Source organism: Rhinatrema bivittatum, chromosome 14 (assembly GCF_901001135.1).
Source record: "Rhinatrema bivittatum chromosome 14, aRhiBiv1.1, whole genome shotgun sequence".
Lineage (NCBI taxonomy): Eukaryota > Metazoa > Chordata > Amphibia > Gymnophiona > Rhinatrematidae > Rhinatrema > Rhinatrema bivittatum.
Window position 1 is genome coordinate 32,094,463 of NC_042628.1, and position 25,472 is coordinate 32,119,934.

At 42.6% G+C, this 25,472-nt stretch overlaps 2 protein-coding genes across 3 annotated transcripts in view; one reads left to right on the forward strand and one right to left on the reverse strand.

The window, feature by feature from the left end:
* ALG1 (ALG1 chitobiosyldiphosphodolichol beta-mannosyltransferase) overlaps positions 1-25,472 on the reverse strand; it is a 488,005-nt gene that overhangs the window by 84,167 nt on the left and 378,366 nt on the right. The window lies entirely within an intron of this gene.
* C14H16orf89 (chromosome 14 C16orf89 homolog) overlaps positions 1-25,472 on the forward strand; it is a 69,984-nt gene that overhangs the window by 14,763 nt on the left and 29,749 nt on the right. Inside the window, exon 3 of the mRNA XM_029577245.1 lies at positions 5,147-5,290. Coding sequence (XP_029433105.1) covers positions 5,147-5,290 — 144 coding nt within the window. The remainder of the gene's footprint in view (positions 1-5,146; positions 5,291-25,472) is intronic.

Here is a 25,472-nt window from a genome sequence, read left to right on the forward strand (position 1 = left end):
ATGTTGTTGCTGTTTGTTGCTGAGTAATCCTATCTGTATTGTGTCCTTATTTTGTAGTAAAGTTATTTTTCGTCTTTTACAGTGAATGTGCTACAGTTTTTGTCCATCCCGACGCAGCCTTCTCGGTGAAACACAATGTCCGCGTTGGGGGACATTTTGATATGTTAGTTAAGAATGATTTTGAGATCATTCTGAATATGAAAAATTTGATGAAAGTGTAAGGACTTATACTTTTTTGCACTCTTCTATTTTTCTATTATATACAGAGTGTGGATTTACCTCCCATTTCATTATACGGGTATCTCTCTTGCATCTTCCTCAGTGAAAACCAAAGCAAAAAATGCATATAGTCTCTCTGCTATGGCTTTCTCATCCCTAAGTGCCCCTTTTACCCCTTGATCATCTAATGGTCCAACTGACTCCCTCACAGGCTATTTACCTCAAATGTATCTGAAAAAGATTTTATTATGAGTTTTTGCTTCCATGCCAAGCTTCTTTTCAAATTCTCTTTGCCTTCCTTAGCAATGCTTTGCATCTGACTTGTTTGTGCTTATGCTGTTTTCTGTTTTATTCATTTGGATCCCTTTTCCATTTCATCAAAGATGTTTTTAGCTACTATAGCCTCTCTCACCTCACCTTTTTTTTTTTTAATTCTTTATTTATTGCTTTCACAATTTTACAATAAACAAAATGTAATCTGAAACATCATCTTTGACAGCCCTTAATTGTAAAATAACCAAGAATTAACATCAAGGAAATACATTTTTCTAATTAAACTTCTGTCATAAATGATTTACAAGGAAATATTATTAAAATCCTCATAATATGAACGGATTAAGGTAATTATGAAAATAAGTAATAACACATTTAGGACCCTATTATTCAAGAACCAGCATTTTTCTCTTCGAGGAGATGTTTAAGACCATCTGGATCTAAAAAGGAATACGTTTTACCTTCCAATTTTACAATACATTTACAAGGATATTTTAAACTAAAATATCCTCCTTTATCCACTATTATCTTCCTATATTGTAAAAAAGTTTTCCTACGTATTTGAGTGGATCTTATTAAATCAGGGAAAATCCATATTTTTTGGCTATAAAACGTCGATGATCTATTCTGAAAGAATGACCTCATTATGTTATCCCTATCTGTGGAGAAAGCAAATTGAACCAACAGAGTCCCCCTAGAAGTTATTTCTAATTCATCTTGAGATTTCTGTAAGAGATTGGATAAATCAATGGAATCATTACCAATTAATTTACCTTTTACATTTCCTGTTATATCTCCAAGTTCCGGCTCATTCTTTTTACTCCCCAAATAAAACACTTTAACTATCACCGGTAAAACTTTTTCTGGTATTTTCAAAATTTGCATCAGATAGTTCCTGAATAATTCCAGTGGATCTATTTTCTTAATTAAAGGGAAGTTATTTACTCTCAAATTCAATGATCTAACTGCATTTTCAAGGTTTTCTAATCTTTTATTCACTTCATCTTCTGTTTTAATCTGATGGATCTGAATTTTTTCAATCTGAAGTACACGTTTTTCTATTACATTTATAACCTCTTTATGTTTCCCCAATTCAGTAGTATTTTGTACTAGTGATTTGGAGGTCTTAATTACTACTTCAGATTATTAATTGAGACACTTTTGCCATGTAATTCCACAAGCTTTCCATGGTAATATTTACAGGTTTCTTAGGTAAATTATCGGTTTTGATTATTACACTAATATTTTCCTGATCTCCTATTACCAATTCTAAACCCCTTGGTGTACTAGTCTCTTTTGGTGAAGCAATGAGATTTTCCACTATATTCAGTTGTAAAACTTCTTCCTTCTTTTGTTCAAATTTTTCCATGTTCTTAGTAAGTTGATCAGATTTTACTTGATAGTCCAGAGAGGTCGATATCTCCTCATATATACCACCTGTACTCCCCGGGGAAAACCCCCTTCCTTTTCCAGGTGGTGATGGTGGTGCCAGAGCCCCAGGGCTCAATGATGTTTCAATGGCCAGAGGAGAATCATTTCGTTCTAATGATTCACCTACAGCGGCCTGCCCACTTGGGTTATTTTGTGGGTCCAACCACTCTAATACAGTTTTTTGTCCAGATTCTGGTATAGCCACATCACTGGAAGGCTTTAGTTTAGCCTTCTTTTTTGTGTGTGGCATATTTTAAAAAGGAAAGCGAAACAAGCAAATGTCTGGACTCTAAACACATATCTAGTAGTGTAGTGTATTAATTAAATGAGGATTTCGCTATTGAAGACAGCAGATAGAGAAGGCTTATAAATCCTACCTGGGAGAATCTTATACACAGCAAAGTCCAGGCGAAGTCCCGGCAAAGCCCTGCTAGTCGCACACCCCTTGAGCGCGCGCGGCTTAAGCAGTGCGCCGGCGTCAGCTGCGCGCCGCAGAGGATGAAGCTTTTATAGTTACTTCCGGGTCCCACCTCCAATGGATGCCTCGGGCAGGCAAACTCAGCATCGCAGGTTGTAATTAACTGGGCTGGCCAGAACACCCTGAGTTCCGCTGGTCATCAGGAAAAAGCCACAGGTAGGAAAAGCTGGTTCTCTCCTCTCTGCCTCAGAAATCCAGGCAGAGGATGAAGCTTTTATAGTTACTTCCGGGTCCTGCCTCCAATGGACGCCCCGGGCAGGCAAATTCAGCGTCGCAGGTTGTAATTAACGTCAGGGCTGGCCAGAACACCCCCGAATTCCGCTGGTCATCAGGAAAAAGCCACAGGTAGGAAAAGCTGGTTCTCTCCTCTCTGCCTCCTCTCACCTCACCTTTTAAGCATGCAGGTAGTCATTGAGACTTCCACCTTTTCTAATACATGGAATACATCTGGTCTGGGCTTCTAAGATGCTTTTTTTAAACAACGTCCATGCCTGATCTAAACTCTTAGCCTTTATAGTTACCTTTTTTAAGGTTAAATGCTGTTGCACTAGATTTCTTTAGTGCCCTCCCTCCAATTAAGTCAAATTTGATCATGTTTTGATCATTATTCCCAAGTAGCTCCAACACTTACCTCTTGCACCAAAGCCTGTGTTTCGCTAAGGGCTAGTTCTAAAATAGTTTCCCCTCTTATTAGTTCTTGTACCAGTTGCTCCATGAAACAGTCATTTATTTTATCTAGGAACTTTACCTGATGTAACATTCACCCAGTCAATACTGGGATAATTGAAATCACCCATTATTACTGTGCGGCTGATTTTGTTAGCTTCCCTAATTTCTTATAGCAATTCATTGTCTGTTCGTTCTGGTCAGGTGGACGTAATACACCCTACTGCTATTTTCTTCACCTTTTCACCTGCAATTCCTATCCATAAAGATTCAACACTGCATTTTGTTTCCTGTAGAAATTTTAGCCTGTTTGACTCCATGCCATCTTTCACATATAGTGCCACTACCTTCACCAATTTGATTCATCCTATCATTTTGATATAATGTGTACCATGGTATCACAGTGTCCTACTGATTATCCTCCTTCCACCAGGTCTCTGAGATGCTAATTATATCTACCTCTTCATCCAATGCTATACACTCTCATTCTCTCAACTTATGTTTTAGACTTCTAGCATTTCTATACAGACATTCTTTGATCCAACATTAAGAAGTAAAAACCAGATCAGCTTTTTCCTCCACTATCAAATCACAAAAGGTCTTGTTAGGCGATCTGGCATTAATGTACAAGGCAGCACTGCAAAGGATTATTAAATAAGCAACAGGATTCCTCAGTTCCTGCTGGAGAGGCAAAAGAGTTCTAGAACTATAAGCCCCTTCAACTTCCTGTAGTTTGGTGATTTCTTCTCACCCCTCTCCCAGTAATCACCCTGCTGATAAAGACTGGGCCTCCACAATCTGCAGAAAATTGCACAGGGACTAATCTTCTCACTCTACTACTTAAGCCCCTTAAACCTCCTACCGCACTGTTTAAGTGCAACATAATTACCAGGCCCTACCGCTGAAGAAATAAACAAGCAAATCCTTAAAAACAAAATGAATAAGTAAATAGGTTTATATGATTGCTTGTATGCTAACTCTCAATGCACTTCAAATTATAATAAAGTAATAACACGCCTTTGTGGTATTACTCAAATATAATTTTTCTTTCGATTTTCAGATTCAGTTTCAAAAGCAGCATTTTTTTCTCCCCACTGCAGAATATATGAAGACTTAGGTAGTTTGATTTTTCAGCAATTAAGCTTTTGGATCAGGCTTTAGTCTGATCACAATTGGACTATTGTAATTTTATTTATTAAAAGTTTTTATATTCTGCTAATAATAGAAAAAGCATGCTAAGTGGTTTATATATAAAACGCAAATAAAAATGCTATTCAATTGTGGTTTATCATACAAATGTATGTACCATTTGAAACTGGTCTACAACGCCGCAGCTTGACTTCTCACCGAATCTAATGTCTAGGATCACATGACATCTGTGTTGAAAGATCTGCATTGGCTCCCAGTAAGTAGTCAAGTTAGGTTTGCTGCCCCATATTTAAGGAACTGAGAGGCAGTGGCTTATGTTACCCTCAGGATAAGATTTCTCCCTGTATTCTGAATTGTTCACTGCATTTTCAGGGTGAGGCCTTGCTGCTGGTCTCTGCAATGAGGCAAGTTTGACTGCTGTTGATCCATCAAAAGACTTTTTCAGTATTTAGAACTAATTATATAAAGATTTATGCAGCTTATTCAAGATCAGATGGGCTTTTTTTGTAAACACTTAAAGACATGGTTATTTTTACCAGCTTTTTTATTTTGTTTTTATTCGATTACTGATTTATTGGGTTTAGTTTCCAGATATTTTGTTAATTTAATGTTTTTTTTAAATCTATTTGCAATATTGGTTTGTTTGCTAATTGTCAAATGAGACAAGAGATTTGTGCTAACATTTTTTCTTCAGTACTGTTGTAACTTGCTTAGAATTTGTTAAAATAAGCATATGACGTATTTTAAAACAAAATAAATAAAATTTAACTGAGCATTACATGACCTGTAATCTCTGGTGCTACAATTTGGGGACAATGTTTGGTTCTGGGATTCAGGTAGAAAGAAGACCCCCCTTTAACCTCAGAATCTGGACTTGATATTACACAGTGTTCCAGTAGGCTAAGCAGAACATTTTGTATCCTTTTACAGCTCAGGGGATTGAGGCGCTGAAAAACTGGCCTTCAAAAACTGAATTACGTTATTTGCAAGTCAAAAGACTGCTGAGAAGATTGAAGACCCTCATTACAAGAACAGTTCCTTATGTGGAGAGAGATGATCCTCAGTATTACAAAGGTATAAAGAAAATTCCATGGTAAATCAAAATAACTTTCTAGTTATGATGTTGCATTTGCCCATTTGTTTTCTAATAATCTTTTCCTCATACAGTGATAAAGCTAATATGCTGCTTGACCAGTGTAATGCTTGTCCAGCTGTGGGAAGGCCCCCATGACCAGCCACACTTACCCCCAACGCCGCCAAGACTCCCAAGATGCCACTAAGAGTTCCGAGTGGGAAGGATGCCACGCCTTCCCCCAAGTGTGCACACGCACTCTTGCCATGACTTTCTAGATCCTGTGGTGGGAAGGAGTCTTGTGGCACACCTTGATGACAGTGTGACTGGGTATTTAAATCCCAGCCACACTCCCAGCTGATGCCTCAGCAACAGATCCTCCTGCCTTGCAATGCATGTTGCTTGTCATCTTCTCTCCGTGTTGCCTTGCCTCTCCTGGTCTAGCCTGCCTTAGCCTTCTCATGTTACGGTCAACTATGCCTTGTCGCCATCTTATCTGAATGTCTCTACCTGCCTTTTGTTCTCACCCTCCTTCAAACTTGACTATTTTCTTGCCTGCCTCCTGGTTCTGACCCCTGCTTTTGATCTACCTGCTGCCTATCCTGACTTTGACCTGGACCCCGACTCCGTTGTTCGCTGCCTGCCCTGACTACAACCTGAACCTGTTTACTTGCTGCCAGCCCTGACCTCTGCCCTCTACTTGACTTAGTCTGACCATACCCTAACTGGTCTCTTGCCTAAGCCCTGCCAGCCCCTGAAACTCAAAGGTTCAACCTGAGGGGGGAGGTATAGGTGAAGCCCTATAACCTATCTCAGTAGGAGCGAGTCCACCTGCTGTTGGCAAGGGCCTAGTAGGTGGTTCACCATGCTAAGCTGTAGTAACCACACCACAGCACAAGGGCTCACAACTGTGACAGCAAGAAGTTTATAACTTCTAAAGTACAAGCTTTCCTGGCATTCTTAGCTACTAATTTGTTGTGTATAATGACTGCTCAGAAATTGAAGCTGTAGCTACTTCCAATTATAGAACCATGTCCTCTATTGATGAGAGGTAAACTCCCCATGTCACTTTCTCTCTACTCTTTGCTGCTTTCTGATATGGGGATATATTGTCTTTCAGGTTGCCAACTGTTCAGCATTTAGCTTGCATAGATAGTTTTCAGTAAACCAGACAGTTTATCACCAGGAACTTTACGACGGTCCTGGTTTTACCCAGAGTTTCTGGAGTGTTCAGGACAGTTTTCAGCTATCTCACTGTCATGTCACCTAATTCCTGTTTTTTTTTTTTAACTAGGGGATTATATTCTCCTCCTTAGATTATTCATATGGGAATATGTACTCTGTCTTAATTTAACAGGAATATAGAAGCTACTGTGCGAGCCTTACTCCATATTTGAAAATTAATTTTGTACGAACACATTATAAAGTGCAAGTAGTTGTGATTCTTGTGGTGTACTGAAAAGGAAACACACTGACTTGTAAGACATTACAGAAATTATTCTTTTGGTTGAGAACATATTGAGTAATGTGCTGAATATTTGTATATTGGGTCATGTAAACAACTTGACCAATTGCATAAGGAAATGCAGACAAAATGCAAGAAGGAAGAGCCATTAGATTGGGAAATAGTCCATGTCATTGTATTGTATATAATTATGTAATCCTCCTCCCTGGTTCTTCCTTTGGCAGAAAGGTTTACTATGGGGTGTCTCACACACACAAAGCACTTCAGGGCTCTTTTGATCAGTGGAAAGCATCTGTTTCATGGCCTAGATGTTGACATATTCCTTTGTTTGTTTTCCAAATTAAGAGTCCTAAGAAACCTAAGAAATTGCCATACTGGGTCAGACCAAGGGTCCATCAAGCCCAGCATCCTGTTTCCAACAGTGGCCAAACCAGGCTACAAGTACCTGGCAAGTACCCAAAAACTAAGTAGATCCCATGCTATTGATACCAGTAATAGCAGAGACTATACCCTAAGTCAACTTGATTAATAGCAGTTAATGGACTTCTCCAAGAATTTAACCAAACCTTTTTTAAACCCAGCTACACTAACTGCACTAACCACATCCTCTGGCAACAAATTCCAGAGCTTAGTTGTGTGTTGAGTGAAAAAGAATTTTCTCTGATTAATTTTAAATGTGCTACTTGCTAACTTCATGAAGTACCCTCTAGTCCTTCTATTATCCGAAAGAGTAAATAACCAATTCACATCTACCCGTTCTAGACCTCTCATGATTTTAAACACCTCTATCATATCCCCCCCCTCAGCCGTCTCTTCTCCAAGCTGAACAGCCCTAACCTCTTCAGCCTTTCCTCACAGGGGAGCTGCTCCATCCCCTTTATCACACTAATAAAAAGAATTAATATTTCAAAACAGCAGATGAACAGAATAATATCCAATAATTAAAAACTAATTTTTTAAACATTTACCAAACACCAATACAATATTTCAAAACCGCACACATCAAATAACACCCGATTAATTAAAATCAATAAGGATTTAAAAAAAAAAAAATCACTCACTCTCCATACCTGGGAACTTTTGACTTCTAGTCAACCTGAGATTGTCATGGAGTAGTGGGAGGGGAAGGGAGGTGCATAAACTCTCTTACTTTACATACACATACATTCATCCTCACGTTCACACTGACAGACATAATACTCTTTCAAAACTCACAGAGGCGAAAGCTGGCTGGCTCCCTCTCTCTCCTAGGCTCACACACACAAATGGCTCATTCTCCCTTGGACACACATACCCTGGCTCTATCCCTACTTTTTCACACACACTGGCTCCTCTCCCTCTCCTCCACACACACACAGGATCCATGCCCTCTTCTCCATACACAAACAGGCTATCTCCATTCCCTCTCCTTAACACACACACACACACTGGCTCCACTCTCTCTCCTCCAATTACACACACACTGGCTCCACTTCCTCTCCTCCATTCACACACACACTGGGGCTGGCTCCACATGTTATAAAATCGGGTATCCATGTGCACGCGTGCCGGGTTGCGCTTGCACATGGACGCCTGCAAGCTTTTAAAATTTACCCCTTAGGATTTTGTCCAGTTCTTCGGAAACTTCTTTGCTCATTCACTAGGAAGAAAAGACTGAAAAAGAAGGGAAAAATAAACTCACCAGCCCCCTAAGAATAAGCTAGCAGCTATTTTAAGTATGAATACCAAGGTATTCTTCCTGCAGATCTAATGCAGAGGAGAACTCTGTTAGAAGAGGACTTGACAGTGGAAAAGATACATCTTGGTCACGCTCGATATCTTATCAACATTTGACACTGTGGATCATCAAATTCTCCTTTTCCAGTTGCAGGAGCTTGGTATCTCTCACTCATTTTTGGACTGATTTACGTCATTTATTTTATTTATTTAGACATTTTATATATACCGTTGTTCCCTATATACATCTCAATGGACAAGCCCAGGTAAGAGTGGTTAAGAACTATTCCTGTTGGTACCCAGTGGGCATAGGTGTGCCTCAAGGGTCTGCCCTTTCAGCAATACCCTCATTTGTGCTGGGTATTGTCTATATGCAGATGATATACAATTTTTCATTTCCTTGGGTTCATCCTGGTCCAAGAGCTCTGCGTTAGTTTCTTATTGAGTGTCTACCATTCAATAATGGCTTTCAGGCAATAGATTGGCTCTCAACCTATCCAAAACTGAGCTTTTGATCATCCAATTTGCCTATTGAGTTTCCTTTGCACAAACAAATTGAGAGTAATCTAGTACAGGTCATCTCGTATATCATAGTTTTGGTGTTTATACCAATTTTGAACTTAGGTTTAAAGACTAAATCAGGTCAGTAATTAGGAATGACTTTTTCAATCTGTGTGTGTTGCGCAGTTTGCAGCCACTTCTAAACAATGATGATTTCCAGACTGTGGTCCAGGCAGAGATTATTCTTTTACTGGACGACTACAACTCTTGTCTACACTGGCCTCCCAGTGACCTCATTACATTCTCTTCAGTTCCTGCAGAATGCTGCTGCTCGGCTTATTTCAGGCAGTAGAATGACCACATTTCCCCAATACTATATGAACTTCACTGGCTGCCAATTCAATGGCACAATCTATACGGTTGCAATGATGGTCCAGAAATTGCTGGCACTTGATTCTTTTCAATGGGCAAATTCTATGCTTTGTCTTTATAATCCATGTAGGTTGCTATGGTAATCACAACATGGCTTACTGGATGTTCCCTCGTCACGTCATGCACATTTAGTGAGTTTTCCAGTAATATGGAATTTGTTTCTGCAGGAAATGTGTCTTACAATTGACACAAAAGAATTAAAAAAACTTTTTTGAAGACTTATTTATTTAGGAAAGAATGTCTATAAGAATCCTTTTATGATGAAGCATTAATTGAGCAGGCTGGGAGACTGAGTTGGCATTTTGCAAGTCTGTTTTGCTGATTATATACATTTTCTTTTGTATGCTGCCTAAAGCCTTGGCAGGTTATAAGAATAAATAAAGTAAAGTAAAGGGGATAAGCTTCTTCTTGCAAGCTCTCTCCATGTAGAAGCATGGGGATAGGGGTGAGGTGGACAGAGTAATCACTCACTAACGGAAGATGTAGAAAGGCCCATTGCAGAAACTTGCAGTGGGGGGGGTTATATGAAGATGGTACATTCCTCTAACCTATTCTGCCTAGCATCTCCTTTCTACAGGAACGCACTTCTTAATAAGGTTTTCTTAGGACTGTTTCATGTAGGTGAAGTGGAGTAGCTGCCTAGTGGTTAGAGCAGTGGGCTGCAAACTTTGTAAACCAAGGTTCAAATCCTGTTGCCCCCTCCTTGTGACATTGGAGAAGTTCCTTTACCCTCTATAGTCTCAGGTACAAACAGATTATGAGCCCTCTGTTGACAGAGAAATACCTCCAGAACTTGAATATAATGCACTTTGGTTTGCTTGAAAAAGCACAATATAGATAGAAAAAGAAATAGATAAGAACATAAGAACGTGCCATACTGGGTCAGACCAAGGGTCCATCAAGCCCAGCATCCTGTTTCCAACAGTGGCCAATCCAGGCCATAAGAACCTGGCAAGTACCCAAAATCTAAGTCTATTCCATGCTACTGTTGCCAGTAATGGCAGTGGCTAATTTCTAAGTCAACTTAATTAATAGCAGGTAATGGACTTCTCCTCCAAGAACTTATCCAATCCTTTTTTAAACACAGCTATACTAACTGCACTAACCACATCCTCTGGCAACAAATTCCAGAGTTTAATTGTGCGTTGAGTGAGAAAGAACTTTCTCCGATTAGTTTTAACTTGGGCAAGCCATAGCTTCCGGACATCCCACTCCTTCCCACCCTTAATCCCTGACCACAAAGAGGCAAAGTAAGGTAAACAATTCTCTTTTATTGAGTGGAAGAAACGGCCATAGCCAATCGTCATTAGCTTAAACATCAACAACCAGCAATACTCTGAACAAGCTTAACATTCACAAATAAAGCTGGCCTATGCCCCCACCGATAAAACTACATGCTATTACTCACCCCTCCATTTGTTTGAGGCGGCAGACCTCCAGCCTTCCGCTCCGTGAAGGTGGTACACCAACCACTGGCATCCCGCTCCGTGAATGCCACTGTGGCCACTGCCGCTCTGTGCAGTGTGCTGCCACCTTATCCCATCCCTGGCCTTGTGGGCCACACTTCTTTATTTATTTATGCCAGGCCTTCATTTGGCCAACCCCAGACCGGCCATCATCTCGGGCTGAGCCATGCTTTGTGTATAGCCATCCCCAAGCTTTCCCCCTATGGAAAGTCATTGGTGCTCAGCTCCTCCCCTTACCCTTCCCCCTCCCCCAACACCAAAACGTCCCCCTCTGCACCGGTGAGGGCCCTTCCATAGTAGGGAACAGTAACACCTTACTTGTTCCCTACCCCCCACCTAAGCCGCTAGCGCTGCTGGTTGCTGCTGTGGCCGTTGCAGGGAGAGTATAAAGATAACCTGCGTACGTGTGATAGATGAACCCCATCAGGCCTGTACATGCCAGCCATAGGTGAGATATCATCCTGTATGATAATGTGAACCCCTACAGTCTCAGCCCTCAACCCAGATCCTACTTCTTTATTTAATTAATGCCTGCTTTTGCTCTACCCGTATGAGTGCCCCCCCTAGCCCTTTCGTGACTGCAGGTGAAGAATCTATGACCGATAGGAACAGCAAGGTCAGTGGGAGCAGGGTAAGCAAATGATCCGCCAGCCTATGTATGTCATAGGAGGCCTGCTTTACAGGCCAGATGTATGACTTGTATTTACTTGATTGTCAGCTCCCTACTGCTTTGATCTGCGCCTCACTTACCCACTGCTGCATGCAAATGATGTTGTGCCAATTCTGAAGGAATGGGTATGATATTCGCATGGGTCTTCCGCTTATCCTTGCTACTCCCTTGCGCAAGACCCTAATAAACTGGTAACGCGACCAAGCCGATACATCTTGATGTTTTAATACGGAGCCCCTCCCTGGCGTGTGCACCATTAAAAATTCCCGCGTGGCCCTAACTGGGCATATGGCCACTCTATAAGCCGGGTACACTGTCAGCCCTAGCTGGTTCTTGACTCCACCAGCCCGCTTATAATCAGAAAGGAGTAGGGATGTGAATCATTTTTTGACGATTTAAAACAATCGTCAGATATATTTTAAATCGTCAAAAATCGTTAAGAGTCGCGATACAATAGAAATTCCCCCGATTTATCGTGAAAAATCGTAAATCGGGGGAGGGCGGGGAAAACTGGCACACCAAAAAAACCCCTAAACCCACCCCGACCCTATAAAACGAATCCCTTACCTTCCCCCACCCTCCTGAACCCCCCCCAAAACTTTTTACGAGTACCTGGTGGTCCAGTGGGGGCGCGGGGACCGATCTCCCGCTCTCGGTCCATCGGCGCCATTTTGGCTGCCACTCAAAAATGGCGCCGATGGCCAATTAAAAAAAAAAAACCCCACTTGACCCTTTAAAAACGACCCCTTAGCTTCCCCCACCCTCCCGAGCCCCCCAAAACATACCTGGTGGTCTAGTGGTGGTCCCGGGAGCGATCTCCCATTCTCAGGCCGTCGGCTGCCACTCATAAAGATGGCGCCGATGGCCCTTTGCCCTTACCATATGACAGGGTATCCGTGCCATTGGCCGGCCCCTGTCACATGGTAGGAGCACTGGCTGGCCGGCACCATCTTTAAAGATGGCTGCTGCCATCGTAAAGATGGCCGCCGCTGTATTTAAAGATGGCCGCCGCCATCGTAAAGATGGCCGCCGCCATCTTTAAAGATGGCGCCGGCCAGCCAGTGCTCCTACCATGTGACAGGAGCCAGCCAATGGCACGGATACCCTGTCATATGGTAAGGGCAAAGGGCCATCGGCGCCATCTTTATGAGTGGCAGCCGACGGCCTGAGAACGGGAGATCGCTCCCGGGACCACCACTAGACCACCAGGTATGTTTTGGGGGGCTCGGGAGGGTGGGGGAAGCTAAGGGGTCATTTTTAAAGGGTCGAGTGGGTTTTTTTTTTTATCGGGCCATCGGCACCATTTTTGAGTGGCAGCCAAAATAGCGCCGATGGCCCGAGAGCAGGAGATCGGTCCCCGCGCCCCCACTGGACCACCAGGTAATCGTAAAAGGTTTTGGGGGGGTTCGGGAGGGTGGGGGAAGGTAAGGGGTTAATTTTAAAGGGTCGGGCCTCACTACAAAAAAAATAACGATGTGAATCGGAACCAATTCCAATTCACATCACCCACGATCAGATTTTTTCCCCCCTCTAACCGAACCCGATCGTTAAGACGATTGGGCACACAATTCACATCTCTAGAAAGGAGCTGCCGATGCAGCCGATGCCGATGCAGCTAGCCACAAATCCAGTTACAGCCAAGTGCTGCCCTGCCTGCGCTCTGGAGACACCAGATTCCTTGAGGTGGATTAAGAACTCTGTAACTGTTATCTCCGTAATTTGCCTGGGATAATGGGTGCCATGTGTGCAACTAAAGTTTTGGAATTAACTCTATCCCCTTAAATAGGCTCTCCATGTACTCTCCACCCGTACCGGTCTCAGTATGGAGGCAACCCAGGGCACCCTAATTCTCAAATCCTGGGTGGAATACGCGATGGTTGCACCTCCGCCTCTGGGGCCAGGAATCTGAAGGTGGAATACGCGATGGTTGCACCTCCGCCTCCGGAGCCAGGAATCTGAAACGAGACCACTGAAAATGGGAAAGTGCATCAACCATGCTGTTATCCGCCCTAGATACATGCTTAGCCATGAAGACCAGCTTAATGCGCGGGCAGAGCGATACCAAGTCCCGCAATAGTCTCGGGACCCTGGGCGAGTGAGCAGTGAGGGAATTTATGGCCTGCACCCCTGCCCTGAAATGGGGCCAGTGGCGAACAACTCGAGAAAGGTGATATCTCTTAGAACGCCCAAGGCTTCCTAATGCGAAGGCCACTGTCCCGCACGGATTTTGAATTTCCCAGAGGTTTAGATCTGAATAAGGAGCCTGTCAAATTTAATGGAATTGCATCAATAGAGTGCTGCAGCTAAGCCATTTTAGTATACCTATCCAAACTGGGGTGAAACAGCAGCATTCCGTAACTAAGGGAAGTAAAATGTTTTAGATAGCCTAAGTACCGTTCCACAAACAGAATACCATTGAAGAGGACAGATTGTAATTAAGCAACAATGAAATAAAGTAAAGTATGCAACTGATCCTTACTAAAGATAATGGTACAATTCAGGCTTTGCGTGCTGAAACTGTATTGCAGAACACCATGTTATAATGCTGCATGTCTCTGAATAGCCTTAAGGAGAATCTTTGGTAAATGCCAATGATTTTCTGAGAAATATCACACTGCCATCTGCTGTTTCACTGAAAACTACAATTATAATTATGTTGGCAATAGTATGCACACTGCATGAATGTATGAGTCTGTTATACAGTGGTTTTAATATTAAAGAGTTTGTTTTGTTTCTATTGTTTGATCTTTAAATCTTGATTTTAGTTGATAGTCTTATGCTAAGAACTTTGTGTTCTCAACTTGCATGTTTGAAATATCTTTTGGATAATAGAAAGACTAGGGGGCACTCCATGAAGTTAGCATGTGGCACATTTAAAACTAATTGGAGAAAATTCTTTTTCACTCAACGCACAATTAAACTCTGGAATTTGTTGCCAGAAGATGTGATTAGTGCAGTTAGTATAGCTGTGTTTAAAAAAGGGTTGGATAATTTCTTGGAGGAGAAGTCCATTACCTGCTATTAATTAAGTTGACTTAGAAAATAGCCACTGCTATTACTAGCAACGGTAACATAGAATAGACTTAGTTTTTGGGTACTTGCCAGGTTCTTATGGCCTGGATTGGCCACTGTTGGAAACAGGATGCTGGGCTTGATGGACCCTTATGTTCTTAGGGATTGTACTGTTGGTTTTATGCTGTTGTAATTCACCTTGGGCCACTCACCGCTCACTAGTTTTCAGCGCCTACTCCCGCATTGCCTTATACTTTTCCCGCGCCTGCCACCGCCAGAATGGATCGGGCTGCGGCGCCTGGGTCAGGTGGGGGCGGAGCAAGATGGCCGCCAAGGCCAGCCAGTGGGGAGGATGGCATGCGGGCGGGGTCGGGTGGAGCCACAGGGGACTGCACCCTACCTCTGCACCGCAATCAAGATTTATTTTTTTTTTTTTTTGCTGCGCCCGCCAACACACGAATGGAGTGGGCGACATGGCTTGGGTCATGCAGGAAGTACGGGGCACGGCAAGGCGTCCTTGGGTGGAAGGGGTAAAAGACGGCCGGCAGAGCATGCTGGAGGGACAAGGGGGGGGGGTGAGGGGCGGTTGGCAGGGGCCCGGGGGGTCCAGGCCTGGGGCTGCGACATAACTCTGCGCCGCCCGAAACTTCCCCGCGCCCGCTGCCGCCTGAAAGAGGCGGACAACCCGTCTCGGGTCACGTGGAAGTGTGGGGCGGGGCAAGGTGTCCTGAGGGGGTGGAAAAGGATGGCCGACGGAGCGCGCTGGGGGAGGGGGCAGGGGGGTCCGGGCCTAAAGGAAACGGGCCGCTGAACGTTGAGAGAAGGGGGTGGAGCGAGATGGCAGACGAGGCTGGCCGGTGAGAAGTGCGGCGAAAGGGGGCTGGAGAGCGAAACAAGGGAAGGGAAGGGAAGGGTGGGTGAGGTCAGGTTTTACAGCGGGGCTGCTTGGTGGACAAGGAGGCGGGCGGGCAGGGCGGGGGCCAGGAAGGAATCGGGGCGCCGGGGGCAGCGTTGTGGGCTGCCATGCGTATGGGGGGGGAGGCATGGGCATGCAGGGTGGCCGCCAGGGGAAAGGTGTCGGGAGACCTCGGGGGCTGGAGGTCCAGGGGATAGTCCGGGGGGGGGGGGGGGGAGGGAGCAATCTACGGGGACCGGTGACATGGCCTGTGTGTGTGGGGGGGGGAATTAAACAACGGAAGGAAAGGGGGGGAGGCGGGACCGCTGCGTGGTGGTGGAAGGCCGCCGCAAGGTAGCGGGGGCCGAGCAGTCAGGCTGGGGGGGGGGGGGGGGGGAGAGAAAAGGAGCCAGGAGACAAAGAATAAATACTTGGAGCAGGGCAGATCAACTGCACAGGATGAAAGAAACGATACAAGAAACGTTACCTGATGGCTCGGTAAGTAGAACTTTTGCGGCGGCACAACAATGCAGAGGCATGTGCCTGGGTCCACAGGTCTGCTACTCCACCGGCATACTGGGAGCTGAGCCAGGCGGGCAGCCTGCTTCTTCTTAACTGGAAGCCGCACGTGGGGGTCGGCTGGCTTCTACTTCGCTGGAAGTGCTTGCTTCTACCTCGGCTTGCTTGTCCTCGGCTAGTTTCTACCTCGGGTTGCTCCTGCTATGCTGGAGGCGCTTGCTTCTATTTCGGCTGGTTTCTGCTTTGAGGAAGCAGCACGTGTGGGGTCTGCTCCTTCTTCGCTGGAGGTCAGTTGCTCTCCAGTCCTCTGTCGGATAATGTGCCACCACTCCCTATCCCACCCCCTAATGTACCTGAGCTCAGAGATGCCTTCCTGTCTCATTGGCTCTTGGTAAAGGTTTAAATCGGCCAAGGTACCCCATTGGCCACCCGTCCCCCCACCCAGTTCAGGCGCCCTATTCGCCGCCAGTCTCCCCCCCTCCCCCCCTGCACTGGCTGCAGCATGCCTGCCCAGTTATGAGGCCCCTGCCTTGAGAGGCTGGGCCTCCTTAAATGTGCCACATGCTAACTTCATGGAGTGCCCCCTAGTCTTTCTATTAGCTGAAACATTAGAGAATTCCAATTTCTTGCCTTAGGGTATGTGGTGACTATAGTAATCCTTTATTATTGTTCTTCAAAAATATTTGATTTCAACATTTGTCATGATACAAACTGTGCCTTTACGTGGCCATTACAACATAGCATAAAAAACTAGCCTCAGGCAATGGTGTTGGTGCTTTTAATGCCGAGAATGGAAAATTGTGGAGAGAGGCTTCAGTTCATTAGCAATGTGCATTTGTTTGAAGCAAAATGGGGAATTTTCATGAAATTGCCTGTTTCATTTGAATTTTTTCCAAAACAAAATGAAATACAAATGAATGAAATTTCATTCTACTTTGTTTCATAAGAAAGAGACATAAAAAATAAAGTCACACGTATGCTGCAAAAACAAAAAAAAACAAAAAACCCACACACTCCTGGGGCCTCCCTATTCCTCCCCCCCTTATCGAATATTATTTTATGGGGCAGAGGCGATTCCTAGTTGCTCCTGCCCTGCCACTGTTTTAAATGGCGCCCTTAGACTGAGCACAAAACAAGAGGGACGCACAATACACCAAGGTTGAACATGAACAACCCAATCTATAACCAAAGTTTTTCCGAGCTGTCAGCAAGCCTGTTGATGCTCCTATAAATAATAGGTCACCCTGTGGGATAGGAGTTTTGCTTTCCAGGCTCGCTGGAAAACCACGTCATGGGAAGGGAAACTCCATTGCCATTTCTAACTGGTTTTCTCCTTAGGCCTATAAAGAAAATGTTTGCTCCGACCGCAGCATATGAAAAGCCCCCAGCTAACAGGAAGTCAGCAGGAAACATATCTAGTGCAAGCTTTTCTGCAGCCCCAGAATAGCTCATGACCTACTTGCTTTTCACACCTAGATAATTTAATACAAATGCCCATGACCAGCTAATGACCTCCCCCCTCCCTGCCTGAAGACTGACCGCTTGCACCTACTGCCCACTTGCACCCACGTAGTAAAAGGTCAGCATAAACACTTGTGGTGGAAAACATTGTAGCAGGAAAATATGTGACGTATGTATCATATCAAATGCTATGAGATCATTTACAATAAAAGAGCAGCCTTCCCAAAAGCCTGGAAGAGCACGCTTCACCCTGAAGACCGTCTGAGGTGTTTTCATTGCGACATCACCCAGTTTGTTTTTTTCCCCCATTCACGTTGCAAGCTTACATTTTTTAGTTTTTGCTGCATATAAAGAATGTCTTGAGGTCTTTTAAACACACCTAATAAAAATCAAATCCTTTTAAACTCAAAATCATCTTTGAAGCATTTTTCAGCAGTGAAGCAGAGATCCTTTTAAAAACCACTCGTAATGTCCAGGCCCAAGCCCAGCACCAGCCAGTCTCGCATTGCTCCTTCATCAGGCGCACAAAGAATCAATATTGTATTTATCTGAAAAGTGAAAAAATTGTTTGTTTTCACTCGGACAAATGCATCTCACGGTTCATCAAAATGGAAAGCTTCAGGAGGGAATGCCATCCTCTATGCGCTGAGTTTAAGACCGATGTTGTCTGGCAATATCTACTAATAGTTAGTATAGCTGTGTTTAAAAAAGGATTGGATAAGTTCTTGGAGGAGAAGTCCATTACCTGCTATTAATTAAGTTGACTTAGAAAATAACCACTGCTATTACTAGCAACAGTAACATGGAATAGACTTAGTTTTTGGGTACTTGCCAGGATCTTATGGCCTGGATTGGCCATTGTTGGAAACAGGATGCTGGGCTTGATGGACCCTTGGTCTGACCCAGTATGGCATGTTCTTATGTTCTTCTTATGTTCTTAACATCCTGACATGGGATTTTTGATAGATTTAAAGCAAAACACATGAAATAAAAAAAAAGTGTATTTGCAAAAGATATCCATACCTGAAAATATTCACAAAAATACTTAAAAATGAAGTCCTCCATTAAATCCTTGAGGTATTAATGTATGGAGTTTATCACTATTCAAGGTGTAACAAATTTCCATCTAGATCTCCAGCACGCCAATCCAGAACCAGCTAATCTATGACTCAAAACCAGAGGTTATCAAATAATTGACCCAACTCATCACAATGCGTCATTAAAGGTACCCTAGAGAGATGAAGGTTCAGATTAGAACGGTGTTCAATCATTCTAGTCTTAAAAGCCTGTTTGGTTTTTCCCAGCATAAAACGTCATACATGGACACTATCACATACAGTATATAACACCATAAGAACATGCCATACTGGGTCAGACCAAGGGTCCATCAAGCCCAGATCCTGTTTCCAATAGTGGCCGATCCAGGCCATAAGAACCTGGCAAGTACCCAAAAGCTAAGTCTATCTCATGCTACTGATGCTAGTTATAGCAGTTGCTATTTTCTAAGTCAACTTAATTAATAGCAGGTAATGGACTTCTCCTCCAAGAACTTATCCAAACCTTTTTTAAACCCAACTACACTAACTGAACTAACCATATCCCCTAGCAACAAATTCCAGAGTTTAACTGTGCGTTGAGTAAAAAAGAACATTCTCCAATTAGTTTTAAATTTGCTACTTTCTAACTTCATGGAGTGCCTCCTAGTCCTTCTATTATCCAAAACAATAAATAACTGATTCACATTTACCCATTCTAGACCTCTCATGATTTTAAACACCTCTATCATATTCCCCCCTCGGCCATCTCTTCTCCAAGCTGAACAGTCCTAACCTCTTTAGTCTTTCCTCATAGGGGATCTGTTCCATCCCCTTTATCATTTTGGTCGCCCCTTCTCTGTACCTTCTCCATCGCAATTATATCTTTTTTGAGATGCGGCGACCAGAATTGTACACATTATTGAAGGTGTGGTCTCACCATGAGTGATAGAGGCATTTTGACATTTTCCGTTTTATTCATCATTCCCTTTCTAATAATTCCCAACATTCTGTTTGCTTTATTGACTGCCACAGCACACTGAGCTGACGATTTCAATGTATTATCCAGTATGATGACTAGATCTCTTTCCTGGGTGGTAGCGCCTAAAATGGAACCTAACATTATGTAACTATAACATGGGTTATTTTTCCCTATATGCATCACCTTGCACTTATCCACATTAAATTCATCTGCCATTTAGATGCCCAATTTTCCAGTCTCATAAGGTCTTCCTGCAATTTATCACAATCCGCTTGTGATTTAACTACTCTGAATAGTTTTGGTTCATTTGCAAATTTGATTACCTCACTCGTTGTATTCCTTTCCAGATCATTTATAAATATATTGAAAAGCACGGGTCCCAGTACAGATCCCTGAAGCACTCCACTGCCCACTCCTCTCCACTGAGAAAATTGTCCATTTAATCCTACACTGTTTCCTGTCTTTTAACCAGTTTGAATCCACGAAAGGACATCACCACCTATCCCATGACTTTTTACTTTTCCTGGAAGCCTCTCATCAGGAACTTTGTCAAATGCCTTCTGAAAATCCAAGTATACTACATCTACCGGTTCACCTTTATCTACATTTATTTATTTATTTATTTTTAATTTTTATATACCGAAGTTCTTGTAGGGACTACAAATCACTCCGGTTTACATAAAACGAAGAACTGCTCAACAGAGAGCGGAGCTTTACATGGAACCGTAGAACATATGGAACAGTATAACTGGTTGACAATTTAACATAATACTAAATAAAGTGATAATAGTTTAACTGGAAATAAATAAAGAAATATAATATTTTATATATAAGAAGTATAACTATTTAACGTAGCAATAAATATAACCCCTTCAAAAAAGTGAAGCAGATTTATGAGGCAAGAATTGCCTTGGGTAAAGCCATGCTGACTTTGTTCCATTAAACCATGTCTTTCTATATGTTCTGTGATTTTGATGTTTAGAACACTTTCCACTATTTTTCCTGGCACTGAAATCAGGCTAACTGGTCTGTAGTTTCCTGGATTGCCCCTGGAGCTCTTTTTAAATATTGGGGTTACATTAGCCACCCTCCAGTCTTCAGGTACAATGGATGATTTTAATGATAGTTTACAAATTTTTACTAATAGATCTGAAATTTCATTTTTGAGTTCCTTCAGAACCCTGGGGAGTATACCATCCGGTCCAGGTGATTTACTACTCTTCAGTTTTTCAATCAGTTTGTCAATCAACTAACAAACAGGTAGTATGATATTTCGATTTTATTGTAAAATTAGCAGAAAGTACAAATAAAGATGATGTATTGAGATATATCACACTGAACAATTGCCAGAAGGCATATGTACTCCTAGTGGATCCCATTCAAACTTTGGTTCAGATTTTAAATGGATTTATGGGCGTAGGGGGGGTTACACGTGCTAGGCCTATTTTCAAAAGACCTGGCGGCGTGTGTAAAGCCCCAGGATGCTTGTAAGTCCTGGGGCTTTTCTGAATGGGCGGGCAGGGGGTGGGATGGGAGGCAGGGCCGAAGGCTCAGGCACAGCGGCTGTGCCGTGGGATCTTGCACCTGCAGTCGGCCGGCAGGCGTTATTTCTGAAAAAAAAACCCAATCCTTATTTTTATTTTGGGCTGGGGGGGTGGAAGGGAGGGAATGGAGGAAGGCAGCGTGGCTTGGCACACGCAAGTTGCACGATAGTGCACCCCCTTGCACATGCCGACCCTGGATTTTATAACATGCGTGCGCCTGCATGTTATAAAATCGGGCGTACATTTGCACGTGTCTGGTAGCGCACACAAATGTAGGTCGCGCACATATGTTTTAAAATCCAGCCCTTTGTCTAAGAAAATCTGACTGAACCAATTTATCCTTTAAGTTACTGCCCTTGGTATACGCTATCTGTGGTAAATCCTTAAAAATCTCATGTATCTGTAATACCCTCCAATGTCTGATAATGAAGGCTTGAACTTCCCCTACTCTAGATAGGAAGGGTAAAATCAAGTCATACATGTATTAGTTATATTTTGCTGTGGTGAAAAAAAGCCATTCATGATGACTACACTTTGCTCATAGATATGCTTTATGAACACAAAATGAAGGATATCCTCGAGCTAAAACACGAGCTGTCATCATCCTAACCTGCATTTGAAACTCAGTAACAGAAGAGCAGAGTTGCCGCAATCTGAAAAATTGAATTAGAGACAAACTCTCCTTGAGGGTATAAGAATGAGCACTATCAAAATGAAGTAGAATATTAAAACTCACAGGCTTTTGGTAAGGAGAAGCAGTGAAACCCAATGACATTTTATAAATGCACACATCCAAAAAAAGGTATCTGATGATCTTGATCAGAAATGAGTTACAAATATAGTCATAGACAGGGCAGCCACTCAATCCCAAGATTAAGACCATATACATTGGATGAAAAGATCTGACCCCTGAGGAAGACAGATTATTCCCTGTGTTGGGCAATTTAAGGATTTGGGTATGTTAAGAGTTTGCTCATATTTTTTGTAGTGACTTCTAAGGAATATGTGGAGCAGAATATTTTTGACAAAATATGTTACAGATGTTACAGAATTCGGCCGCCAGGATCCTGACGAATTCAAAAAAGAACGACCACATCACGCCTATCCTCTACAACCTCCACTGGCTCCCTATCAATTTCAGAATTCTTTATAAAGTTCTGACCATTTTGCACAAAACCATACACAAACTCTCCCCTATTGATCTCACCATTCAGCTGCGCCCTCACACCTCGGTCAGACCGATTAGAAGAGCCTACCAAGGCACTCTATACGCCCCCCCAAGCAAAATCATCTCTAAGGAACAGAACCCTATCCACGGCAGGCCCCACGCAATGGAACTCTCTCCCACCTGAACTGCGACTTGACCCCTGCCCAATTTCCTTAAAAAAACACCTCAAAACGTGGCTATTTAAATCAGCATTCCCAGAACCGCCCGGGTAGCCATACCAATTCACCGTAACTCTCTCATGGCACCCAGCAAGCATGGTATATTGTATCAAGTTAATTCTGTACCTCATTTATTAAGTCTTTCGTACCTCATGCACCAATTTGGATCATCCTTGGTGCATCCAATGCCCCTCCTATTTTAATGTTATTTATTCAAAGCCATTGAATGTTTTTATTTAAAGTTATTATATGTTTAAGATTCTATGTAACACTCTCATGCGAAGTTATTTGTTCCACTGTAAACCGGTTTGATTTGTATTCTATAGAAGAAGATCGGTATATAAAAGTAATTAATAAATAAATAAATAAATAAGTAAGTAAGTATAGGGACTTTTGAAATTGGTTGGTTTGGTGATAGATGATTTTTTTTCTTGAAAAATAAAAAAAGACAATAAAGAGATAAATAAATGAAAGTTAATATCCAGTTCAATGAATAGGTAAATGATAACACCCTAAACACTCATTTTGAAAATGCCTGAAGCCCATTGCGTGATAAGTGACATCAGATAAATGGTTGTACTTTAATATATATCTTTGATACCACGTTCATTGATTAACTATCTGCAGTTTTTTGTTATAAAGTTTGTTGCACCTCTCTCTCTCTATATATATATATATATTGATATTGTTGAGGTGTCTTGCACATTTTTCCCATTAGAATTCAGTCATCAACCTGAATTGGGGCTACACTTTGTTTTCACACCATCACTATCCACAGTACTTTCCCACATAGCCCTGCTGACTCCTGACCCTTCCCACACACTTCTGCACTCTGCCATGCCAGGCATGAGAATTTTTGTTTTTGGCTAGGCAGAAGAAATGGACTCTCAGATTGTGGCAGAGAAAAGACGAATGTCTGGCAGAAAGTTGGACATCTGACTACCCTACCAGCTGCTGGCATGCATCCCTATAGCCCCTCTCATGCCCAGCTCCAAGTTCTTAATGGGGTAGATTTTCAAAGGGGTACGTGCGTACGATACGCTCGTACCCCCGAAAACCTACCCCAAACCCCCCCCTGCGTGCGCCGAGTCTATTTTGCATAGGCTCGGCGACGCACGCAAGCCCCGGGACGTGCACACGCAGGTTGCACAAATGTGCACCCCCTTGCGCGCACCGACCCCAGATTTTATAGGCTACGCGCATATCTTATAAAATCCAGCGTACTTTTGTTCGTGCCTGGTGCACGAACAAATGTACACCCACGCGTACATTTATAAAATCTACTCCAATGTGTCCTCTCTTCTTGCCACAGTGCCTCTTTTCTCTCTTTTCTGATTGCTACTGTGGCCACACGGGTTACTAATCAACTGTTTGAAGGGCATGGCCCTGTTTCTACAGAGCATCTTAGTTCAAACAGCTACAGCAGAAACCATAAGACGAGACAAGAGAGACTAGGTGCCAGAACAATGGTAGTGGAGCAGTCATATTGAAATTTAGGAGCCAGGCACCGGGGGGGGGGGGGGGGGGGGGGGTAATATTTATATATTTATTGTGTTTATATATCTCTTATCAACAAATCAAAATGGTGTACAAGTTTAAAACATTCATAATATCATTCATAAAAAAACAACAATCATAATGTTATACAGATATATCATAACACAAATAAGATAAAACTCCAATTCTAATATATCACTGGGTTCTTATTTCAGTACAAAGAACATTATCTATTAAAAGTCAATATTCATCACCTCAAATATTCTTGAAAAATGTCACTGAAAAACCATGTTTTCAGTGCTTTTTTAAATGCTTCATAGTCACCCAAAAGATGCATTTTTTTGCTGGTAATGTATTCCAAATCACTGGACCAGCAATGGATATAGCTCTACTACGAATGACATTTAAGTGAGCATCTTTAACTGAAGGGACAATTAACAACCCTTTATTGGCTGTACGAAATGTTCTTTGTGGTCTGTAGCATTGTAATTCAAGTCCCTGCCCAATCTCTATACTTCCATAAACACATCTATGCACTAGGCATAGGATTTTAAACTTAATCCTAGCCTCTATTGGTAGCCAATAAAGATAACAGAGGGCAGGCATGATTTGATTATATCTTCCAACTCCACATAACACCCTAGCAGCCAAGTTCTGGAGTAGTTGCAAAGGGCTAATCACATTCCTTTGGCAGACCCAACAATAATGAGTTACAATAATCCACTTTATGTAAAAATCATTGTTTGTAACATTAATCTGAAATCACTACTTTCCAGATAGGGTTTCAAACAACATAATAGCTGAAATCTAAAATACCCCAACTCCTACTAAATTTAAAACATGTTCCTTCATCAACAGTCCAGAGTCAATCCAGACTCCCAAGTCACGCACCCCCTCAGAGAGCTCATCATCCCCATCAAATGAAAAGGTTGGACATTTCTCCTCTTTCGATTTATTTTTCTTTAGGATCAATATTTCGGTCTTATTCAAATTCAAGGCTAACCTATTCTGATTCAGCCAAGTCTTAATTACTTGGAGATAGGATTTCAATTTAGTCAGCGGGTCCTCCAATGAACCCTTTATCAGAAACCAGAATTGAATGTCATCCGCAAATAACCCAAACTCAACTCCTAATTCTTGCAAAACCACCTTATACAATGGGGCAGTAGAGATATCAAACAGAGTGGCAGATAGGGCCAAGCCCTGTGGCACACCGCTTGAGCTCTCTTATCCATCTTGAAGATGTATCTGCAAAAATTACTTGAGAACGTCTCTGTGAGAGGAAAGATGAAAACCATTTCATCATTGCACCAGCTATTCCCAATTCAGATAAACAATACCTCAACAACTTATGATTTATTGGATTGAATGCAGTAAACCTCTCAACATCAAGACAGTCAAAGACAGTAATAGCTCCATGCTATGCTTCTTCCTGAAGCCAAATTGATTCAGATTTAATAACTGTTTATGAACTTTTTCAAAAATTTTGGCCATAAAGGACAATGTAGATATCGGACTATGTCAAATTAAGACCCCTGCCTACAGGACCACTGATGCTGATGCTTTGAGGTCTTTACTGATGACATTGGCAGGAGACATGGACA